At 42.2% G+C, this 24565-nt stretch overlaps 1 protein-coding gene across 2 annotated transcripts in view; it reads right to left on the bottom strand.

Annotated features, from left to right (window-relative positions):
* CHCHD3 (coiled-coil-helix-coiled-coil-helix domain containing 3) overlaps nt 1-24565 on the bottom strand; it is a 267475-nt gene that overhangs the window by 46249 nt on the left and 196661 nt on the right. For both annotated transcript variants that reach the window (XM_036328655.1, XM_036328656.1), the window contains one exon: nt 5846-5916. In XM_036328655.1, the coding sequence (XP_036184548.1) occupies nt 5846-5916 (71 nt within the window). The remainder of the gene's footprint in view (nt 1-5845; nt 5917-24565) is intronic.

Raw genomic sequence — 24565 nt, 5'->3', positions numbered from 1 at the left:
ACTGCTTTCCAAGCGCTTCATCCTTCAGAGAAACGGAAGCCAGGTGGAAACATGTACCTCTAATGAAAGCACCATGCCACTTCCCAGAATGTATTTTTTTTCCCTTCTGAAAGGTAGAAACTGGCCTAAAGAACAGCATGGGAATGAACACAAAGTGTCTTCATAATGCTTTTCATTTGTTTGATATTACATTGTCTTCACAAGGTTTACACTGCCTTTAAAATATTCCACACTCCTGCCCTGACCGGTTTGGCTCAGTGGATAGAGCGTCAGCCTGTGGACTGAAGAGTCCCAGGTTCAATTCTGATCAAGGGTATGTATCTTGGTTGCGGGCACATCCCCAGTAGGGGGTGGTCAGGAGGCAGCTGATGGATGTTTCTCATCGATGTTTTTAGCTCTCTATCCCTCTCCCTTCCTCTATGTGAAAAATCAATAAAATATACTTAAAAAGATATTCCACACTCCTTTGATATTGCCTTATATTTAGTTAATATTGGTTTTTATAAATTTTTAATTTTACGAATTTTGTATAGCTCTACATGAAATTTTTTTGTAATTTGATTTCATTACTAAGTTTCAGTACTTGGCAGCCATAATTTAGAGAATGTTGTTTAATATTATTTGCTTGCATGTTAACAACAAAACCTTTGGAGGACCCACAAAATCATGACATTGAACACATTTCTGAGGCACCTGAACATCAAAACAAGTGCTATGGCAATACTTATGTACCGCCTGAGATGCCCTGGGCCTGTTTCAACAAGAAAACCTGTAAATATCAGTGTTACATGCTCTAAATGGTAAAAAATTATGCATTTTTCCAAGCCCTCTGGTCACCAACTACGGCATTTGGTGCCTCAATAATAACTTGCGGCATGGCACACCTGCAATGCACCTTACAGTATGAAAGCAAGGTTTTTGCTCTGAGACAGAATAAAACTCTTCAATAAAAAAATTTAAAAATTGCATGCATGAGACACTGGTGACAACACTGCCTGTTGCAGGCGTGGTGCGGGCTCTACTCCAACCGGAGAGGGGGTTCTGAGGCGGCCCAGGAAGCAGGCCGGGGCACTGTCCATCCTGCTGTGACACATGCCCCACAGTGCCATCCTGTCAGGAGTGCTGCAGGTGCTGTCACCCCCTGGACCAGGGGTGGGCAAACTTTTTGACTCGAGGGCCACAATGGGTTCTTAAACTGGACCGGAGGGCCGGAACAAAAGCATGGATGGAGTGTTTGCGTGAACTAATATAAATTCAAAGTAAACATCATTACATAAAAGGGTACGGTCTTTTCAAACGGGCCGGATTTGGCCCGCGGGCCGTAGTTTGCCAACGGCTGCCCTGGACTGTGAGCTCCCTAAGGATGAGCACTCTTTCTAACGTTGTGTCATTGTTGTTTCAGGGGGTGAGGGGGCCGGCCAACACCTTATAGGTTTTTTTTTGGAAACAAATACAGAAATTTCTCCTATGGTGCAGTTTCATAAGTTGAGTTGGATATAATGAAATAATATTATAACTGAATATTATCCTATAATATGTAATATAATAAAAATAATCTAATATTTATTGGGCATTTATCTGTGCAAGACCTGTGCTAAGCACTATCAATGTAACATCACTATGACATTTTATTTATTAATCACCTATAAGGTAGAAAATAAGGATTAATACAGAAGATAATTTTCAGTAGGCTGAGCTATAACCTGATATCATCACTATAACGAGTAACTGGCACCATAAGTTGCTCTAATTAACAGATAATGACAAAGGGCGGTAAAGGTGATATAAAGTGCTAATAAAGACTGCTCTGGCTGGATTGGGAAAAGAAAAGGTTAACTCTTGAATAAAAATTAGATGTAAAATATGCTGGATTTGCTCAGTAATTTGAGTCTTATAAGCTAAAATTTTAAAGCTACTGTGGGCAAAAAGTTCTTGCAGGCAAATAAACAGTACAGATTCTTTATCTCCAAATTGTTTAATTCCCCCTGGGGGAAAAAAGGTAAATATTAGGGATGTAATTAGCCCATCACAGCAGACCTAACTTTGTGTCTGTAAAAAGCTCTGTTTAAACTCCGCCTTCCTCCTGTTGCCGCTGGTGAACTCTACGTTCCCTGCTAGCAAGGCGTCCTGACTCCTCACAGCTGTGCATTCAGAACTCGGCAGAGAACGAGCCACACAGGAGCTCTAAGAAGGAATGAGGTACTGATAAAGAAGGAAAAAAATCCCCTTAAATCTACAGTGTTTCAATGGTTTACTGCCAAAACTATAAACGGAGGGCCTGAGTGTGAGTTAATATTTAAGCATCCCTAGAATAAACCCATTAGCTCTCATGGCAGGATGCATCAATGTGACTGGGGTTCACCATGCACAGCCTCAAATGCTCCCAGCTTTCTTGCTCTTTACAGAGATTTTGTGTGACCCCCTATCAGGTGTATAACATCACCCTTATAGTTGCAATTTAAAAAGCTTCCAACTCCTGTAACCAAGATGCACCCAAATGAACCCCTCCATCAGAAAAAGCTGAACTAAATCCTCCTCAAAGTCCTTCCGAGCTCGCCCCTCAGAGGAACTGCTGCAGTCATGCAGCGGACGGACTCCAGTACACTGCCCTGTGAGAGACTGACCTTGTGGTGATCTGAGATGATTATCTGAGATGGCCAACTTTCTGAGGAGAAACATAGTTCCCTGAGCAAACTCTGTGCCTTCGAAGAGCATAGATACATCTTTACAGCCCAAGCACCACAACTTTCTAGGTGTGAAGCTAGTGAAATCACTGCAAATCAAAATACAATATTCTAGGAAGCTCAGTCTAGCAGGCAGAAGCTGGAAAAACAATTATATAATGAAAGCTACTCTGCAAAACTAGCTCTTAAAAGTCCTTTCACAGTATATAAAACCTGGGTTTTTGTTTGTATTAGAGTTACCCAACTACAAAGTCTGAGGGTACGGTCCCCAAATGTTCTCACTTTTTTTAAAAGTATTTTTTTAAAAATTGATTCCAGAGAGGAAGAAAGAGGGAGAGAGAGACAAAAACATCAATGATGAGAGAGAAGGGATTGAGCCCGCAACCCGGACATGTGCCCTCACTCTATCCACTGAGCCAAACCAGCCAGGGCTATTTGCACTTCTTACATCATCTGCAAATTCAAGGGGTTCCCCAAACCACCCTAACCTTCGACTACTGGCTAAGAGGATTCACAGATCTCACAGAAAGCCATTAAATGCACAGTTATGACTTATGGAAAATGATACAGAGAAACAACCAAGGGAAGAGATACAGAGGACAGAGTCTGGGAGGGTTCCAAAAGCAGTTTCCATTGTTCCAAAGAGTCACTATCTTCCTGGTATGGAGGCCTGACAATATGCAGCATAGCATCAGCAAGAGAAGTTCAACTACCCTTCCGTGTCTTTCATTCGGGCCTCTTTAACATAGGCTTATTAAATTGACTGCCCACATGATTGAATTCAGGCTCCAACAGCAATTCCCCAGAGGCCAGGCTGACAGCACATGGCCTGAGGGGCCCATCAGGAATAAGAAGACACTTCTATCACTTGGGAAATTCCAAGGTTTTATAGGTTACCTCCCAGGAGCTGGGTACTAAGACCTTTGGAAAAGGCTAAATTCTTCACTATGCCAGAAGAGAGTAGGACATAATAAAGAATAATCTGTTAGAAAGATAAAAGAGAATGCTGTTGAGGCTCTGCTTCAAACTAAGTCTAACCGACAGGCCATGTTGTCTTGCAGAAGGTAAGTCCTCATGACATTATTTTTGTGCACCATGCAGCTTTTCATTCTCCAGTAGGAGCCCAGCGTAAATGACATGGGAGAAGAGTGTCTTCTCCACTGAAACCAGTTTTACCTCTCTCTAGAAAATCCAGCTAGACTCCCCTTTGCCCCTTCTCTCCAGGTGAATGGGCTGAACTGCGTCCCCACCCTCTCAGTTCATACATTGAAGTCCTGATGCATGGTATGCTAGAAAGCATATTTGGATGAAGGTCATTAAGTTAAAATGAAGTCAATAGAATGAACCCTAATCAAATGGGATTTATAAAAAGAGAGGGCAATTAGGAGATGGATGCAGAGAGGAAAGACCATGTGAAGACAAGGAGGAAACAGCCATCTACCTGCCAAGGAGAGAAGCCTCAGAACAAACCAACCTGCTGGCACCTTGACCTTGAAATTCTACCCCCACACTGTGAGGAAGTAAAGTCCATTGTTTAAGCCACTCAGCCTGCAGTACTTGGCTATGGCAGCCCTAGCAAACTCACCAATCAATCACTGATTCATGTCTAATCTTTCAATGAGTTTTTTTGCATTAGTCTCTTTTCTTCTCACTTATAGAGACCTCTCACCTAGTACTTCTGGCTCTTGTTTCTCATGCCTCTAATCAAAGCTCACATTCACTAATATTCCTAAAAAAGCACAGATATCAAGGTACTTACCTGGTCAAAGACTGCTTGCTAAATTAAGACCCACTTCTGAGCTCAACAACTAATGAATGACCCTATCAACCTTTCCAACTTTATCTTGTGAGGATCTTACCTAAGATCCGCATCAACTGTGGATTTTTCTTCTGAATACCTTTCCTTTCCACCAAAGCTCTACTTCAAGCCTCATCTAAACCATCTTCTTTATGATGACTTCCTAGATCATCCTAGTCAGAAGTGATTTCCTTTGATTTACCTCAAGTTTTTGTTATTTGTATAACTATTATCTTGTATTGAGGAAACAGCCAGGGTACCAAGTCAAAGGTTCTCATAGTATTGAGAAAAAAGGTTAAAAAATGTTGCTTTATCATTAGGGGGGAAGATAAAATCATAAAAATACCTGTATGGTGCACCTTCTAAAATCAAGTCTACATGCAATTCTATGTCTAAATTCTTAAGATAGCACATTAACCCTTTAAGAGTGAGATTTATGCGCCATTCTTAGAAGGTCTCTTCCTCCAGCCCCTAAATAATTCACTAATGAAGAATGGAGGTTTCTGTGTATTTAAATATACCTCAAACCATCTTTAAAAAACATTTTTAATCAATATTAAAATAACATTATCACACAAATTACATGATAGCAAAAAGCAATAACGTTCCACTTTGTGGCTTAATCATTTTATCAAATGCTCAGAAACATGCGCAAGGAAGGAGGTCAGAGCCCAATGCCATCTTTCAACTAAACCTGTCACAACACCTTTTTTTTTTTGCTTTGCTACCAACAGAGGTTACACAATAGCACTAGTTATACACTCGGGAAAATTCTGAATGATGCCTTCTTACTTAATGTGAAACCTGGCAGCAGAGGAAAAATACAGAGCTATGGGTCACAGACACTTTGATCCATCAATTACAGAACCTTAATAGAGGTAGCAATTTAACATCCCCTTCATAATCAAGGGTAAGGTAAAGTCTGTGATTTAAATGCTTTCAAGGTACATGTGAAGAAATGAAACAGCTTAAACATGAGAAAAGGGGATACACCAATTTGGATATGCCCATCATTTTATTATGCAAAAGTGAATGGTTTCTATGTTTTTATTAATAGAAATGGCAATTTAATATTGCCTTCATTAACAAGGGTAGCCTATCATATATCACCACAAAGAAAATTCTATTACTATGGCTTTTTATTTCACCTTAGTTCATAAAATCGAGTTGGTAACAAGCTTTTATCAAATGTCTTGTCCTTGCATTTGGATTCCACTACAGCAGATAACAGGGGTCCATCTCAACCCACCTACTTCCAAGTTATCCAGAGGGCTACACACCAAACGATCTCCTATTCAAAAAGCAATGAAGTTGTCCTTTCATCTTGTCAAGAAGAGTAATTATAATACTTTAAAAAACTTACTTGAACTTTGCTTCCACCTCCTCAGCAGCTTTCTGATATTGTTCAGTGGTGACTTTGTAGAACTCTGAGCTCTGTGGATAAAGATTGATAGCAGAGTTTTCACTTTTCAAGAGGACAAAACGTATGCAAGATGTACAATGACAAAAAATACATGAGCTCTTGCTTCAGCCACTCAAGCAGTAGGAGAAAGACTTCTTGCACAAGTGGAATGGACTCTTATAAAATTCCATGTACCAGTATCCAGTTGCGGGTATCTAGGCTGAAATTACAGAGTAAACTCTCATAGTTATAATTCATCATTATTTGATCTCTCTGATAAGACTCCTAACATAGGTTTGAAGGATTATTTAGTTCTCCCTTATTTGGAATCGATCACTGTAAGATCAAAAGATGCTTGAGACTGAATAATGAAATTCACACCTATCACGCTGGCCTATTATTCCAGTGTTCCACCTGGGATATTAAAGATCATTTCCTTTTACACCGTATTTGTGTCTTCAAGATGGATTCTCTATGGAGTAGAATGTGTTCAATCACCTCCAGGTGACCACAAGAGCATCAACATTTATAACAAATTAATCAGTAAGAATGAAGGGATGGATTGACATAATTTTTATACCAAAACATGTTTCCATTATTCCATGAATGAACACATAAGCAACATAAATCAAGTTGTAATAGCAAAGTAACGCCTTTCCTGGGGAAGCAAGATTAAAAATTATCCACTCTGGCTGGCTACTTTGCAGCCTATCTGCAGGGGGTGGCCTCGATGTCCCCAGGAGCCTTCAGACTCAATGAAACATCCTGCCAAAGGCACAGCAATACAAACGAACACAATGCAGCGGTCTATTGTGCGCCTTCATTCTCTAATCACTCAGGCTTCACATGCATGACTGGGGGTAGTTTATTTTTTCATAAATCATTGTTGGTTGGTGAGAAAATGAAAATGAAATCCTCTTCACACCAGTGACCCCTTTGCATTTAACAATCTGGGTTGTCCAGTGACAGTCACATCCAGGTTGGTTGGATGTAGATAAAATCAATAGGTATGTGATTAGACAGCCGACTCGGGGTGGCTGCAGAATGGACAGGTCACCATTTGAGATGATGAATGGCTCTCTATCAACCTCCTGTTCCCTCCGATGCTAACATTTACTATAATCTTATTTGGGCTGCGATTTATCTTTCTTGCACCTGATCAATAAAGATGAACAGAACAGTTGTAAGGATCGATTGTAATTTTTTATCATTTTCAAGCACGAAGGTGCATTTCTGACATGAAGACAATATTCTAAGTGTCCTGCTTCTGCATTTTTTTAAAATCGCAATTTGAGTGATCAGCTGCACTGGTGTATATACGGAGGGGTTTTAATTCATCTGTAGGTCTCAAGAGATCAAAAAGCCATTTGTCTTCTCAGGTATTTTAACTCTAGGCTGTGTCATACCTTCCTATCAGTTCCACTTACAAGATTTTGCTTTCCTTCAAAACACACACCAGCCAAGAAGGCTCTTTGCCGTGTTTGGTTTAAGCTTTGCTTTGAACCCTTCTAACAAAGAGGGCAGTAAAAAGGCACTTACTAGTCGCTACTGACCCTGATGAGAAACTCCCCACATGACTATGATGAACTGTCAAGTGAGTGTTATGTTACTGAACTACCTATTAACATGCTGGCAAAGCAATTACATCTTGATTAACACTTCCAAATATTTTAAGCATTGAAACTGTAATGTCCAGACAGAGCCAGTGCTAGGTTGAAAGATGTGCCTTGTGGTTCTGTTCTGCGACCTTACTACGTCCTCCAACCTCCCCGTTTCCTTTCCAGTGTTCCTAGCCTGTAAAATGGGGGTGATACTAGAGCTCTTATCTCTGCCATAGTTGCTGTAGGCATCCAATCTGATAGGCCGGAAAGCTGTGAGACCTGTTAAGTGATTTTGCAGAGGAAGATCAACATCAAAATGAAATCATTTCAAAGAAAAAGAACTAATTTGGGCGATTCGATTCTGGATACAAATTCGAAATGATCAGTAACGAATATTAAGCTTTCTAACAAGAATGATGAACAAAGGCAAGAGTTCCCCCATGATATAAATCGGATAGCTCCCCTCTGCTGTGTAATGCCAAATGCAGGTAAAATTATTACATTCTGCCAAACTTTCCCCTGGGATGTCACACAAATACCTGCTCCTGCATTGCCTGCAAACTTAGCATTCCTTTCTCAACTTAAAATTTTGGTTTTTATTTATGTTCCATATTTCCACCTCGGTGGCCTGTTGCCCTCAGTGTATAAACCTTTCTACCAAAAAAAAGTCTCCAGCAGGCAACACCACATAACTAAGGGAATAAACACAATATGCTAAAGATCTGAACATAAAGTGTAATTCATTTAAGCCTTTACTTATTCATTCAACAAAATCAAACCCTTATTATCCCAATAATATTCATCTTGGGGAGTTAGATCCTCATGGAGCTTTCCATCGGATATAAAGGAAAAATAATTATAACAAAGGGCACAAATGCTAACTTAAAAGTTGTGTTACTGGAGTTCAGAAGGAGTAGAGATCTTGGACTCAGAACTAGCTCATGCTAAAGGCGAGACTACAAACCGCCCTGGATGGGTGAGGCCAGACTAGACCACCCACACCTCGCCAACTTAGCGCGAGTGAGCCCTGCCGAGGCCGGAAGTGGCCAGCTGCCAGCAGCCCAAGGTGGTGACCTGCAGACTCTTGAGGTAAGGAAACGGTGGCTGTTCTAAACCACTAAGTTTGGAGTAGTTTGTTATACAGTAAAAGCTAACTGGCTCATACCCTTTCTCTGCATTCTCACAGCACCATGGACTTTTACCCAAGCACTCAACCAGTGTGCATGTATGTGTGGTCTCCCCAACTTGCCCACAAGACCCCTAAAAGCAAGGCTCTTATCCCACTCACCAGTATACTCAGAGCACCCAGCAAAGCACGTGACACACAAACTTAACTGAAATGATGTCAGAGTGACACCATTAATGCTAAGCTGCATTCCAACTTTTGCTTTTATTTAAAACAGGATGGGACAGAGACAAGTCTAAAATAGATGCAATAATACAGAGGAAATGGGATACTATATTTATTACATGCCTCCTACAAATTGACAAACAGGCCAGTCTGCTCTACCACATAAAAAGGAAATGAATATCACTCAAGACTGTGTTCAACAGCAGTAACAGTACAATAACATTTAAAGCTACAAATAGTCGCTTAAACAAGAAAATGGTTTATTTTTCTCACGTAATAAGAAGTCTAGATGTTGGAAACCCAGAGCTGATGGAGGTGCCAAGGATATCATCAAATAAATAGGCCCTTTTCTGTATGCCTTCTCAGCCGCCCTTAGCATTTGGCTTTTATCCTGACGGTCTCAAGATAGCTACTGCACTTCCATTTATCATGCCCACAGTCTCAAGGAGGAAGAGGAAGGTAAATAAGGGAAGAGAAGCCTCCCAGAGGTTTCACTCACATCTCTTTGGCCAGAATTATAGATCACGCACAACCCTGGCTGTGAAAGAGGCTGGGAAATTCAGTATTTTTGTTTTCTCACTTCTAGAGTAAAGGAAGAGAAGGAAGGAGTGTGTAATTGGAGTTTATTGAGCCAATTTATCATACCTGCTAAGATAGTTGAAGTAACAGCACAGAGTCATGAACAAAACAGTGTGGTTGGCTTTGGGTGCAGGTACCCTAATATTTCTTTCCCATCTCCCTTCAACTTCTAATCTGGGGTGTGGGGGGGATACCCATCTGGCATTCTGATACCCCAAACCAAAGTTTCTTAACAGTGTCGGGAGGGAATGGGAATCAACAAGAGTGGGCATCCTTCCCACGTTTCTCTGGGCTGGCTATGGCCCAGGCTTCTAACTATGTGATATGTTGCCATTTTCCACTCTGAAAAGTCTCCCTTTAAAAGCACATTTTAAAATGCACATGCACAGATGCACATTATTGCTAGATTGAAAAGTATCTGTGTTCACGGTCTAAATTAGATAAAAAGAAAACATGCACACACAGTATTCTTGCAATCTTTTTGAGTTCTGAACCTTATTTCTTTCCTATTATAACTACTATGATCAGACCTGTGGCACAAAGGAAAGAACAAATCCAAAGGTCACAGGAAAAATTTGTTAACTAGCTCTTGTCAGTTTCTACAAAATGTTTCACATGCAGATCTGGGCACAACTGCATCACGCATCACACTGAGGTACAATTCAAATTCTGGTTCTCAGAGGGTAACACCAACTCACTGTCCATTCCAGGGCGGAAGCAGCTCTGCTCCTGCGTAGCAGGAGCCAAAGGGAGGAGAAACAAGTCTGACCGTGGACGTGAGCAGGCTGGCTGAACGAGGGCTCTCCTCTCTCTAAGCTGATCTAGAATTACCACGACTCGCCACCCCTCCTGTAACCCACCCAAAAACAGGTGTGACTCTACCTGCCTAGCTATTTCAAACAAAGGTCTGGTGTTGACAACCACCCACAAGTCTTCCTTTTGAAGATTTCTAAAAGAGCATCCCTACTGTTAAGTAGTGAGATTCAAAGCAAACTCCTTTACACGTTTTGTTGTAACACTCGCTCCAGAACTGTTATTATACAGGGTGGGGCAAAAGTAGGTGTACAGCTATGAGTACGTGAAACAGAGTTTATTCTTGGATTATTATTTACTAATTGTTGTTTCGCTTTCCATATGAGCAACAGTGAACCTACTTTTGCCAGAACCTGTATGCAATTAGTTAGATTCAGGTAAGTACGTCTCCCCCAAGATGAGAGCTAAGCATTTGGGACCAAAATTAAATGCAACATGGATACAATTCTAGGCACAGAGCCCTAAGAGTCATTTACTGAATGGCATTAGGTGGCCCCAAAGAGTTCATGGTTCTTTTTATAGAATCAGACAGAATCAACAGACTCACTGCAATGTAGCCAAATTTTTAATCGATAATAACAGCTATAGAATTTCAAAAAATCACTAATGGTCTAAACTTAGTTGATTTAGTGGTTTCAGTATTTCTCCAGAGAAACTGTCCATCAGAAAGCCTGCGGCTGAGTTGAGTTTACTGCCTGTGCGCTGGGGTATACTCCGAAACCTGTTACAGGTGGTAGAGGAGCGGAGGAAGGGATCTGAGAAGCCTCGGTGAGAAAGTGGCCCTGCGATAGGGAGCTGGCATCTTAGAGAACCTTTCGTTACTGGCACTCCTTACACCCATGATCCCGACTCCACGGTCTCGGGCTCTTCTTTCATCTCCTTCCCTCCTGCTGTCTACGAGACAGGAAAATCAAAGCTAATATTTGAAAAACTTGCAAACTGCCAATAGTGGTTCAGACTCATGGTATATCAGATTCCGTATTCTGTTTCTAAAAGGCTCACCAAGGAATGGTTTGAGTTATTTAAACCGAGTCTCGCTTTTTCAATATAAAACAAGGACCTTATCTTCGAGGGCGACTCTATCAATGGGACAATGTACGTTCAGCACTTGGCATGGAGCCTGGCTTCTCCTTGTGGAAGCCAGAGAGAGGTTCCTGCTCACAATGCCACTCCTGCCAACAACCCTCGGCTCCCTAGCAACCCATCATCAGAGCCTGGATCTCCACTAATTAGCTACACAACTATGCACAAACCTGATCAAGTGGATGGAATCAGACTGTATCACTTTTTCTCACACTGAGTAATGCTGTTGGTTTTGTGGAAGCAATAAACTCAAAAGGCTAGATATTTACCCTGAGTATCTCTAAATTTCTGTTAATGACCATTTGTGTACATCCGTAAGTGTATCATAGTTTTTCTCTACCCTATTTTTTTCAAATCTGCATCACTAGTGATCAACAATAAATTATTAATTTAGCAGATTCTAACAAATCAAAAATCCTGACTCTTAGGTTCTACAGCAAAGGCAAATGAAAATTCCCCATGGAAAAGGCTACCTACCAGTAGTTTATCCCAAGATCTCTCCTTCCTCCTTAGATAACCCCAGTTCTATGCTAAATATATGGTCAATCAACCCAAAATTCCCACCTTGTTTCTAGTTAAGATGAAGTAAGCAGAAATGTTGTGTAGGACGTCCTAGCAGGCTGCTAACGGGAGCTGACCTCAGGTGGCAGGGAATCTTTTCAGCCCTTGTGCCTTTTCTCTCTGTTCCAGGCTGCCATCCTGCATCACGAACCCGCCTCAGAGAAACCCTGGGCCTCAGAGAAACCCCTGGCTAGGGTGCCGGAGCCAAACAGCAGGTTCTGGGGCTCTGCTGGCCTGAGGCCACCACGCAGCCCTGACGGACAACCTCTATGAGACTTTTATTAAATAAGAAACAAAACCTTCTTTCTAATTTAAGCCATTCTACTTTTATGACATATAGAGTCCAATTCATCAGAAATAAACCTTCACTACGCCCTACATGCTTGCTCTTTGTACACCTCACAGGTAACTTTAATGACGTCCAATGCTGGGACACACCGGGAGCACCTTCCCCTCTGCAGGAATGCGTGACTTTCACTCGTTCAGAAATCTGCTTCCTTCTGCTCCTCCCCTTTTCCGACAAAGAATAGGAAGGATTAAAATTGTAGAGCCATGTTCAACTCGAGCATCAAATCTTACCATCTCTAAGAAACCACACTCATGAAAACCCCATTGTCTCCTGGGCACCTGGGCAAAATTAATAAACTGCTTTTGTAATTACCTCTTCATTCCATTTTTACTATTTCTCAGTTAAAAAAAGGACACACACAGGTATTCAGGGCTTTTGCTGGCATTTCTAGTTTTCTTCCAGGAACTTTGGAAACTTGACTTAATTAGAGTTTTAGGCGTTTTTCTTGATTTAGCTTTGTAATTAGAATAGAAATCCTAGTCATTGGCAGCCTTGCCACTGTGCAAGTTATATGACTTATCCATTAGAGATACTGTCTCAGGCCTCAGTTTCATCACCTGGGCAATTTAAATAAACTGTACCGCATGCGCAGGTGGGCATTCCGCTTCCCTTTTTTGTTCATGTCATCATTTCACAAACACTGCAGGTCTGTGCCAGACATTAGGCCAGCAACTGGACTATAGCAGTGAGCAAACAGGATGCATGACACTACCTTTATAGAGCTTATGGTGTAGTAGAGACAGCCATAAATGTTTTAAATCACAGAAATCAAGGTATAATTAATAAAAAATTACTGTGCCACTGGGCTGGAATTTTTTATTTCTCAGAAGTGGTTTTTCTAATGAATCTCTAACCACCCTTCATAGCCAGTTATTAAGTTAGGTATTTTTATTTCCCTTCTATAGTTTTACTTGTTTTGTTTTTTTGGTCAGATATTCCAAGCTTCGTATCAGAAATCTCTCCACTTGTAAAGCTTTATTCTAAAACCTTTAGAAATAAAGGAATTCTACTTGTATTGATGTGGGTGAAAAGAGGTCCAAGTAGTATGAAACACAGAAATCTAAAAAATAATTTGAACAGTATATTTTATAAACAATAAGTACACTATATGTACACATAAAACCAGGAATGTTCTGCAAAAAATACCTGTTTCCCCTGGAAAGGATCTGAGGACGAGATACTTTTCCTTCTTTATCAGACAGCCGTCTATAACAATTTAAGTTTTTACCATGGGCTTGTTTCATTTGAAGTTAAACACGCACGCACACACACACACACACACACACACACACACACACACTATATATATATATATATATCTTAATTTCCAACAGGCATTCTGCCTAAATTCGGAACACGTAAAAAAGAGAAATTATTTAGATATTACTGGGACAGGACTCTCTGGCCTTTTCCTGTCCACAGTGACCATTAACCATGCTTATAATGAGATCTACCCTAAATATTTTTTTCCTATTATCCTTTTCTATGTAACATCCATAAAAGGTCTTACACTCTTCTGTTGTTTGTAGCTCTTCTCTCTGAGATAAAGCATCTCTCCCTTCTACTTCACCTCTTAGACTCCTGTATTACACACCTGAGACCTTTCTGCTCCACGTGACTGCGCGTCTCACTGCTGCTTCTGCAACGGTGAGACAGGCAATTTCACAGCTATCAGAAGGGTTATCACGAGAATTTACCATGATGTCTTGCAAGACCTGGAGAGTAACTTAAAATTACTACATGTTCCCAGCAAAGGAACCTCTCGGTCTCCTGAGGACTGTGTAATGTGACAGTCATTGTCAAGGTCGTAAGTCTTACTTGGGAAGTGCTCGATGAGGTGATGCCACAGCTAACAGCACAGCCACTGGATGGCTCTCCACAGAACGCATCGCATCTGTATTGACAACACAGTTCAGGCTTGCTCTCCTAGCATCTCCCATGGAAAGGAACTAAATCTAACAAACGCTCTGGTGTTGCTCAGCACATTCACTGCCCACACCTATGCACACAGCGTCCTCTTGAAAACCGGCCTAAAAAGAAAGCTGAAAACAATATCTCCATTCACAGTTTTACACTAATCACCTGAGGATTTACAGCACATGCCCCCTCTTTTTCAGATCCCTGACTGGGGAACTTAAAATCCATTCGTTCAAAAGCACTTCTTCTTCTTTTTATAAAAGAAATATATTTTTATTTATTTCAAAGAGGAAGGCAGAGAGAAATAGAAACATCAGTGATGAGAGAGAATCATTGATTGTTTGCCTCCTGCATGACCCCTACTGGGGACTGAGCCTGCAAACCAGGGCATATGCCCTGACCAGGAATCCAACTGTGACCTGGTTCATAGGTAGATACTCAACCACTGAGCAACACCGGCCAAGCCAAAAGCACTTATTCTTGAAGAGCTAATATGGGACCAGCCCAGTGGGGCCCTAGGGATGAGGGTGAAGACATCTTTAAAGTCGGTGGAGAGAGAAATATGAACCACTACCCATCACACCACACAAAGACAACCACCTTCAGTTTTGTAGTCCTTTTGCCTTTAAGAGTTCCATATTACAATGCAAACACTGCCAACCCTCCCCTCCCCCTCGCCGCCCAAGGTGGGGTGGTAGTAAGCTTTGACATCTAACTTGGTGTTCCTCAAACTTGTAAGGCCCATCCTCTTGACTGAAAATCCTATATAATAAAAGGGTAACATGCAAATAGACCGAATGGCAGAACAACCGAACAAATGATCAAAGTGTAATATGCTAATGATATGATAAGGCTGCTCAACCGCTCACTATGATGTGCACTGACCACCAGGGGCAGACAGTCAACGGGTCGACCAGTTGCGATGACATGCACTGACCACCAGGGGGCAGATGTTACGACTGGTAGGTTAGCTTGCTGCTGGGGTCTGGCCTTTCAGGACTGAGCGAGAAGGGCCAGACATGCCCTGAAGCCCTTCTGCAGTCCCTCCACATGGGGTCCCTCAGCCTGGCCTGCACCCTCTCGCAATCCGGGACCCCCTGGGGGATGTCGGAGAGCAGGTTTCAGCCCGATCCTACAGGCCACTCCCCTTGGGAGGGTGCCAGATGCAGGGCTCATGGCTGGCAAGCACTGCTGCGGCAGTGCGAGCCTCTCCCTATCGGGACTGATTGGGCACGAACCGCGGCAGGCACAGCGGGGCCAGGATGAGCGGGAGTGGCAGGTAGGAGCTGCAGGCGGCGTTGGACTGCGGGTTTTGGCCCAATCCCTGCAGGCCACCCTGAGAGACCCCACCTGTGCATGAATTCGTGCACTGGGCCTCTAGTCTTATTATATTAATCATAGACATATTCATAGAAATCAAAGAACAGGATCAAATATTAAAGACTAGATGAAATTCGTGCACTGGGTGGGGGGTAGGGGGAGGGTCCCTAAGCCCGGCCTGCACCCTCTTGCAGTCTGGGACTCCTCTGGGGATGTTAGCCTAAGCCGGCAGTCAGACATCCCTCTCGCAGTCCGGGGCTCTTGCATTCCGGGACCCCTCGCTCCTTACTGTGCTGCGCTCGCCAGACATGAGCCCAGCTTCTGGCTGAGTAGCGCTCCCTGTGGAGTGCACTGACCACCAAGGGCAGCTTCTGCATTGAGCGTCTGCCCCCTGGTGGTCAGTGCACGTCATAGTGCCTGGTCATTCGGCCATTTGGGTCAATTTGCATAGTAGGGTTTTATGATATAGGATTCTCACAGATGAGAAGTCCTCTCAGATGGTTTCCTTGGAGTTCAGGGTGAGAAACTCTAAATACTTGAGCTTATTATCAGTTAACTTTCTGACAGGGACTCAAACCCAAACAGGTGGGGGCACCACGAGTGCTTCCCACGGTAAAGGTGTGCAGAGTAAGAACTGAGTCCCTGGGCGAAGGCGTGCCAGAGAAGAAAGGGGTCCTGACAGAGAGGCTGGAACCAAGGTAAAGCCTGCCTCCGTCCCAATTCTTTCTGCCTAGCACCTGAATTTTTAAAATATAACTGAGGCCAGGACCAATAACTCATTCTGATTCAGAAAATGTACTTAAGAAAGAGTTTCCTGAAAACTGAGCGAACCTTTGAACTCTTCCCCAGACCTGATAGAGCTGATTTCTTTGCTCCTTGGCATCAGCTGAGCAGCAAATGCAAACTGAATCAAGTCTATTTGTTCAGAAGCAATACCTTTCCAATACTACAGAAAATAAGCAGCTCACATAAAGGGAGACTGCCACAGCCAGGCTCAGAGTCCCAAATTGTGCCATCTCTGCAAGAGAGGGAGATGATGAAAACACACTGACACCTCCGCAGGCTCACCAGCTACAAGCCTTAATGAGGGGTGCTCTGAAGCGATAGAAATGGCAAAGCATTCCTGTGCTTCAAAAGGTAATGTCATAACTATGCATAGAAGCTATCTGTGTCACCTCTGAGACAGACTCATTAATGCAGACATTTCATGCCTACAGTCAAGAGTCTTGGGCGTGGCACAGGTAAGGGGCAGGGCACTAGCAGCCATGACAGTTTCTCACTGTGGACTTAACTTCGGTCCCCGCCACTGTGCACTATCAGAGACCGAGGAGAAACACTATGCAAAACTCAACCAAAGCAAAGACATCTCAAATAATTTTCTAAGCAAAACTTTCACCTAAGAGCAGATGCCCTTCTTCAAAATCTCCTGATGGAAAACAAGGCCTCGAGTCCAGTGTTTGGCACATACATTTCCCTGAAGGTGGCAGCTGATAGGTTATAGAAAATTGGTGAGACAAAATCATTTGGGAAAACCATTTATTTTACCCTAATCAAACTGGCTGTTTTCTTTGATGCTTTTTGTTTATAGAAATGTTACCACGTGTTGATGAGTATATGAAGTAATCGGCTCCCTCATAATTTGCTAGTAAGAGTATACAATTTATGGCAACACGCTTCAAATGCCTTTAACTCAGTTTCATTTCTAGAAATATCTAAAATTAATTATGGGTGTTTAGAAAAACTTCACTAGGAAATTTTTCACCACAGAATTTATAATATTGAAAAATGAAAAGCAACGTAACAATTTAACTATTTAACCACAACGGACAGATAACATACGTAATAGAGCACCCAGACAATGGAGGGATGCCTATTATTTAGGCTTTTTTTTCTCTCCTGAAGAGAAAAAAAAAAGATATTTAAATTCCTTTAAGTTTTAGTCCTTGGTCAATAGATTTAAGAAAAAGGACAATTACACAACAGTTTCTTGTAATATTCCAAACTGTACCAGCTCTTCTCAAAAATAAAAAAAAACAAACCTGGAATTTCCACAAACCAAAGATGAATTCATCCACAAGGCCACAGCAGGTAAGCTAGAGTTTAAAACAGGGGGACATCTATGTTAAATTATGAAGGTTAAAGCCCAGTTATTCCTGGTGTCTTTGAAATTATTCTGCCATTTGCTAAGCAGGCCAATGTTCATTTTTTATTCACCCAAATAATAACTGACAACCTAAGAGCCAGGTATTAGGGGAAGGGAACACTTTTTAAAAAGTATTCCATTCCAGTGTTCACAACCCACAGGGTTGGATACCCAGGTGAAACAGTGCCCAGACAATAGCTAAGGCTCTGGGGCGCCCACCTTTACTGTCAACACAGGTCCATGAGAGCAGAGTTCAAACTGCTGGGAGGCTGTGGAGACTTGGACTTCCCAACAACAAACATGGTCAGGCAACAACCATTTATCTCAACTGACTTAAAAAGGAAAAAACACACACACAAACAAAACAACCAAGAAGGAAGAAAGGTCAGAAGCCATGGCTTCACTTTACCTACCTAGAATGGTTACCTGACCAAGGATACACGTTTGCTGGATGTCCCATAGGTATAGCAAGTGCGCAAACCGAATAGCCCAAGTCTTATGCTCCAAGTCCAGGCTGTAAGGCCTTAGGGTGTGAAATCTTTAGTACTGTAGTTTCTTCCTTACAAAGCAACAGAGACTCTATGCAGTACTTGACAAATTCATGATTTTCCTTGTTAATATAATGCCTCTATGGTCAGTCACATAAGAATGAACCACAATGCCCAAGCAAAATAAGATCCAATGCAGATGAAACACCTATCTCAAGTTTTAATTTCCTTTCATCGATTTAGAGCCCAAACTCAGAGGTGAATAAATAACTGTGACATGGTTCGCTCAAGTGCTGGCAATGCATACAAAGCTACTCGGGTGAATAGGAAGGCCAGTCTTAATTTAAGGGTTAAAAATCTCAGATATGAAAGGGAGACCGATTTCAAAAGTGGCAAGGGGATCACCTATCCATTTCAAAGACGTGTTTATCTTTTTTGTATTTCAAAGGAGAGGCCTCTGAAAGATCTGGCATGGAAATATGCATGTGAATAGGAACACACTGAAGAGTCTAAGCTTTCAGGTATAATGGCTCTCCCTCGGAAAGCACTGCACGGATTCCTGCATCCAGGAGGCTCAGCACAGGCTGCCAGGGCACTAAGGCCCGCACTCCCTCCCCTGTCCAGCTTTTATCTGAGAACTCATTAACATTTTCCTGCATGACGGCCCTGAACCCTACTACTGCTTAAAGGTTCTGCTGCTCTGTGGCAGAAATGCATTCATTCATGTGGTGCTGCACCATGCCAGAATGTGTCTTTCTTATAAAAAACTATGGGGGTGGGGGGTAAGAGGTAGGATGGGGAAGAAAAGATAATTATGGAAGATGCAGTGAGCCAATCTGATAGTCTTCTTCTAGAAATATTCATGAAAATCTGTCCCTGGAAATTGCTGGTGTTTGGTAGCCAATCTTTTCCATGTGACTTTTCTGAGAAACGTTCTTAGAAAGATCCCACAGAGGGGTGATAATAAAATGCATCTCATCAAATGATCTTTCGTTCTGGCGTGGAGTCTCTCTCCCATGTCTTCAATGTAGGTTCTGACGGTCCTCCTTCCAAGGCCTGTCTCATTTCCCCCATCTTAATCACGCTGTGCCTTCTGCTGGTGCAAGTCCATCCAAACAAGACCTGTGAGCAAAAATGCAGCCATCCACGGGGGGCAAAGCAGCCTGTATTCTGTCAGTTTCCACAGAGGCAGACCTTGGAGACTTTGAGCCTTGAGGTCTGGCAAGTGCTTTAAAGAACAGCATATTCACCCAGAGGAAAGATGTTCACAACTGTGGAATCATTGTGATGTGAGCACATCTCAAGGGAAAGAGACTGGATCTTTACTTTTGAAAAAGGCCTTTATTAAAGAGACAAATGTGAAATATAAATGTAATCTGGGGTTAGGAATGTGAATTAGGCCTTGAAATGATCCCTTTTCCTAGCACACAAGCCACAGAAATTACAGAGCCATGGAGGTCTGCAATAACCAGGCAGCGTCTCAATAGCGGCTTACTGCTCGATGTGACCCAAACGTAACCAGACGAATCCATCAGCAACTAGATGTAAACGGCCTGGTGCGAGGCTTCGTTTCAACAGGCATTCTCTCTGCCTGGTGAAAGCCCTTTCCCCAACTAGAGGCCAAGTTATTAAGAAATTGTTTGTCATCGTAGATTGAATGGATCATTTGTTTCCCCGAATTCCTTTTCTCATCATTTACTCATTACACGCCTCCTCCTGATGGAAGTAGACATTTATTAGCTTCTGCATTTATTGCATTGGCAAACGGAAACATTCTCCTGCATTTCCTGGGGGCTCATTCATTTATCTATTGGATAACAGACTGAACTTTTCTACAGGGCAGAAAAATTAAAATATCAGTCAGGTTGACAGCCGGGAAAATGAGGGTCTCTCTGAGACAAGAAGCTTTCTTGGGCACCGGGTTTATCGAGGAGCTGCAGTTATTTCACCAAACTACCCTTCATACATAACTAAAATTGTGGGCTATTAGCTGGCGAACTAATATTCCAAATAAATGATGCACATGGTACACTGTAAAGTATCTGAGATGCAAAGCTAACTGCTATTTTAAAAAGAAAATGCTTTTAAAGATCCATTTCTGTAAGGAGCTAGGGGAGGAATACTGTCTTATTAAGCTGGAATCACAGAATCTCAAGTTGTGAGAACCCAACGAGTCATGGAATCCTTTGCAAGCATCTTCTTTACAGCACGCCTGGCAAGGGACACTCTCATTCTGCCTAAAACCCTGATGGTGACAGGGAAGCCGGCAGAGCCCACAAGGCAGCTATTTCAGAGCTGGAGACCTCTGGTTGACAGGGGTCACTTTCCAAAAGTGGTCTGACTGCTTGTGACCTTGAACAAGCCATCCAATCTCTCTGGGTCTCAGGGTCTTTGTTTTAAAAACTGAACTGCCCTTTTGTTGAAAGAATCAGAGTTAAAGGAGAAGAATGTCATTCAGAGGCTCACCTATCTCATCCCGACCAAATGACTGGTCCAGAGGGTCACAGACACCTGACTGGCCTCTGAGGCAGCCACTCCATCAGCACAGCTGCACGCCCGTCTGTAATTCTCCAGGCTGAGATGCAAGTCATTCCCACCAGGATGGGGAGCTCATTTAGATACAGCTGTCTTCAATCCCTTGTATTTCTCTCTCCAATTCCTTTTATTCTTTCCTCTTTGCCTTCACTTCCCTGGAACCTTTGTTATACACCTTTCATTCTTGACAAGAAGCAGACGCAATAATGCAATGGAAAGTTCCATTGCGGTTGTCAGCCACTAACAAAACCTGTCAACAGCTGGCCTAGCCCAGCACTGCCCTGATCATCCTCATTTTGACATCAACGAGCTGGGGTTTCATCCTCAGCTCCACAAAGCATGGACCGTCTAGCACTGTGCCCGCACAAAGAAAAATCGATTGTTAGTCTTTTGCCCACAGAGTTTGTATGTTAGAGAACTCCAGCCTTCTTGATATACTATTGCTTAAAATATGCCTCAAGACCCATGGAACCATTTTGAGGATAAGAAAAGTATAAATGCAAGTAAGAATATTATCTTTACAGATCAGTGACATCTTCTAGCTAAGTGTTCAAAAGACATGTTCTTTTCCTAAATTGATTGGAAATCTGAGCTGAGAGCATCCGGGGTAGCCACACCGATATTCAGACTGCAACACAGATCAGTTCACCTGCTACCTTGGAGCCTCGGTTTACCACCGAGAAGAGATCTTTGTTCTTATGAAAGCCTCAGGTACAGTTAGTGAACTCAGTGGAAGAAAGGGATGCAGCAATGCACTTGGTTAGTTCACTGAAAGCCCCTTAAATGTTCAGCCACTACACAGAAGCCGGTGGAGCACAGCATACCATTTTCCCAAGATTACTTTGTGTTCTTCCTCCCAATATAGGCAATGTCAACACAAAGCAGAGGATACTTCCTTAAAAAGAACATTATACTGAGCTATGATGATGCTAGATACTAGAGTTGCCTTTATTTTTGTTATGTCTTATGTAACCAGCTTAGACAAAAAGCAATGTAGGTTTTTAAGGGTTAACAATTCCTATGGATTCTATTATACAACACAGGATGATAAGATTTTTCAATTTAGGTTCATTGCAAAAGACTTTCTGAAGATGCCCTTAAGAGATAAAGTAAACTCTTTATCTTTTCTATACAAGAAGGTATAGGTGAGGAACACAAAAATCTATACTATACAACCTCTGTCCTCCACTCATGTAGAATCTGCTAGGAGTTAAGATATGTTAATAATAATATTTAACAAACCTATGTGCTTTCTATAGATTACCTAATTTAGACCTCCCAATAACACCACCAGGGTGGTACTATTACCTCCACTTTCCAGAGATGGACACTGAGGCCCAAAGAGGTTGAGTACAGTGGGGCCCTGACTTATGAGTTTAATTCGTTCTGAGACCGAGCTCGTTAAGGAGCTCGTTAACTCAAATTACTCTAGCAACTCAATGTAAAAAATCGCCGAGAGACAGCTGGTATCTCAAAAAACTCATTAGTCAGGACACTCGTAAGTCAAGGCCCCACTGTAATCCTATATAATAAAGAGCTAATATGCTAATTAGACTGGAAGGCGGAATGACCTTCCGGACTGACCAGTGGTGTGGGGAGGTGGCTGCGAGGGCCTACTCTTGCAGGAATTTTGTGCATTGGCCTCTAGTTAAAAGACAGTTTGAACTTGTCCGTGGTACTGCCAGGATTGAATATAAGCAGCCTGGCTTTCCAAGAGCAATATAAAAACTGCCTTATGAAAAGAGGTCACATGTAAACAGAATGATCAGAAGGCTTCATGTAGGAGGTTAGAGGGCAGCAGGGGCATTCTGAGCCTAAAAGTGGGGAGAAAAATTCCCTCAAAGGTGAGAGAGGGGGGAAAAGAACACTAACCCCCAAACTGAAGACTCAGTACACAGAAGACAGGTACAAATAGTAGCTATAAGGCCTTTTCTGCTTCGATAAGCTTAATTTAGAAAGCCAGAAAGTGAGCATGGAGGTGGTGGCAACAGCTCTGCCAACCTTGTGGGCAGGCTAACCACTTCCCACCTATGGTCAGAGGGGGAATTTCTGCCCAACTATTATTCCAATAGATCTGTGGCATCACCCACACACCGCTTAGCTTTGGTAGGGGCCTCCTTAACTCCTGTGCGTCTACTTCAATCCCATCCCAACTCTAACCTCCCATAAGTCTGTGCAGTGTAGAGGCTGAGAATGTGGGCTTAGACTGCCAGGGTTCTGTCTCTGTGACCTTGCTCACCATTACTCTGCCCCACTCCACTCGGTAAAATGGGGACAAAAGTCCTGAATGGACGGAAAGATTAAATAAAATGATGACACAAAGTGCATTGCACAGTGCTGCAAAATCGTACGCTCACAATAAATGTGGTTTCAAACAGCTACGTATTCCTGTTGGCTTGGATTGGGGGGTTGGGGGCTTGGAGGAAGGGAGCACAAAGGCACAGGGAGACTCCAGCACATTTTCATTTGATAAGGAATTTTTAAAAACACTTCACCATTCGCCTGCCAGCTCCATAGTGCCTATTACACTATTCCTCCAGGAGAACGCGGATTAGAACCACTCCTGAAATCAGTGCCATTTGAACCCAGCATAGAACTGATCTGCTAACAAAGTACAGACCAAAATAGGCACCGCCTGCCAGGCTTGGCAAGACTGATACTGTACTTGAAAAGCAAAGCTGGCACTTTCTGAAAAGATAGTGAAGAATACAGTAGAATAACAAATGGCATGGAAACAAGGAAGAGACCTGGGGAACTAGTGCTCAGCGGCACCTACCACAGGCTCTTCTTCCACAGCCGTGGCTCACGCCTGGCGCTCGGACCCTTCCCAAGCGGCACCTAACCCAAGGCCACCTCCCTCTATAAAACAAGATCGCTATCCGTCACCACCCCCACACACTGGCGTTTTCTCTTCCATTATTATGATATTTTTCTAAATAAAACCTATCATCACTTAACATAAAAGGTATTTGTTACTGACTGTTCTATATGAACAGAGTGTTAACTCTATGAAAAGGAAGCTCTCTCTGTCTGCTGTCCTCTCGGGTCCACCCCGGGAGTCCACAATGGAGCCTCCCACACAGTTCACTCCAGAGCCTGGAACAGCTCACCCTGACAAAGCCTAAGAAAATAAAAGCGGGTTCTAAATTATAACAAGGGTGAGAAATGGCTTGCTTTAAAACAAAACAAAACCAAAAACTAATAAAAATATTGTCAGTTATGGCAATAATTACTTTTCAAAAGTTTACAAAAATCTAAGCAAATTAAAAGTATTCTAAATCATATTCTAAATCAATTCCAGAAATTGGAAATCAACCAAAGGACTTGTATGCATGCATATAAGCACAACCAATAGACACAGACACTGGGGGGGGGGGGAGGGGCAGTGGTGAGGGCATGTGTTAGGAGAGTGGGGGTGGACAGAGGGAGGTCAGGGGGGAAAAAGGAGACATATATAATACTATATGTAATACTTTAAAAAATAAAGTTAATGCAATTCTATAAATAAATAAATAAAACTGACAGAGGAACATGCATGGTATGTTTCTGAGAATATATATTTTAGAATTTTTATTTCACTAATTATATCTGCACACATTTCGCTCTCCCTTAAAATGTCCATGAACAAAGTTACCACTAGAAATGTTAAATAAAAGTCAACATTTCAATTCCTTAATATACTTAACACAAGTACATGGTATTTTATTACTATTACTGCTTTTAAGGTAAGTAAATAATGAGAATTATGAAGTATAAAGAGTATCTCCCCATTCCCTGTTTTTCTACATAGATAAGCTTTAACAGCTGCAATTTTCTCAAAAGAAAAATGATTTTCTTCAAATACTAGTAGGAAGATCCAGAGAGTACATTATATAAAATAGGCTATGGGAAATTTTTAAAATTGCAGTGTGGGTGGTTAAGGTGGCAAGTTGGCAGGTATT

The sequence above is a fragment of the Myotis myotis genome, unplaced genomic scaffold (assembly GCF_014108235.1).
Source record: "Myotis myotis isolate mMyoMyo1 unplaced genomic scaffold, mMyoMyo1.p scaffold_m19_p_11, whole genome shotgun sequence".
NCBI classification, from domain to species: domain Eukaryota; kingdom Metazoa; phylum Chordata; class Mammalia; order Chiroptera; family Vespertilionidae; genus Myotis; species Myotis myotis.
This window is presented reverse-complemented; position numbering and strand designations above follow the sequence as displayed.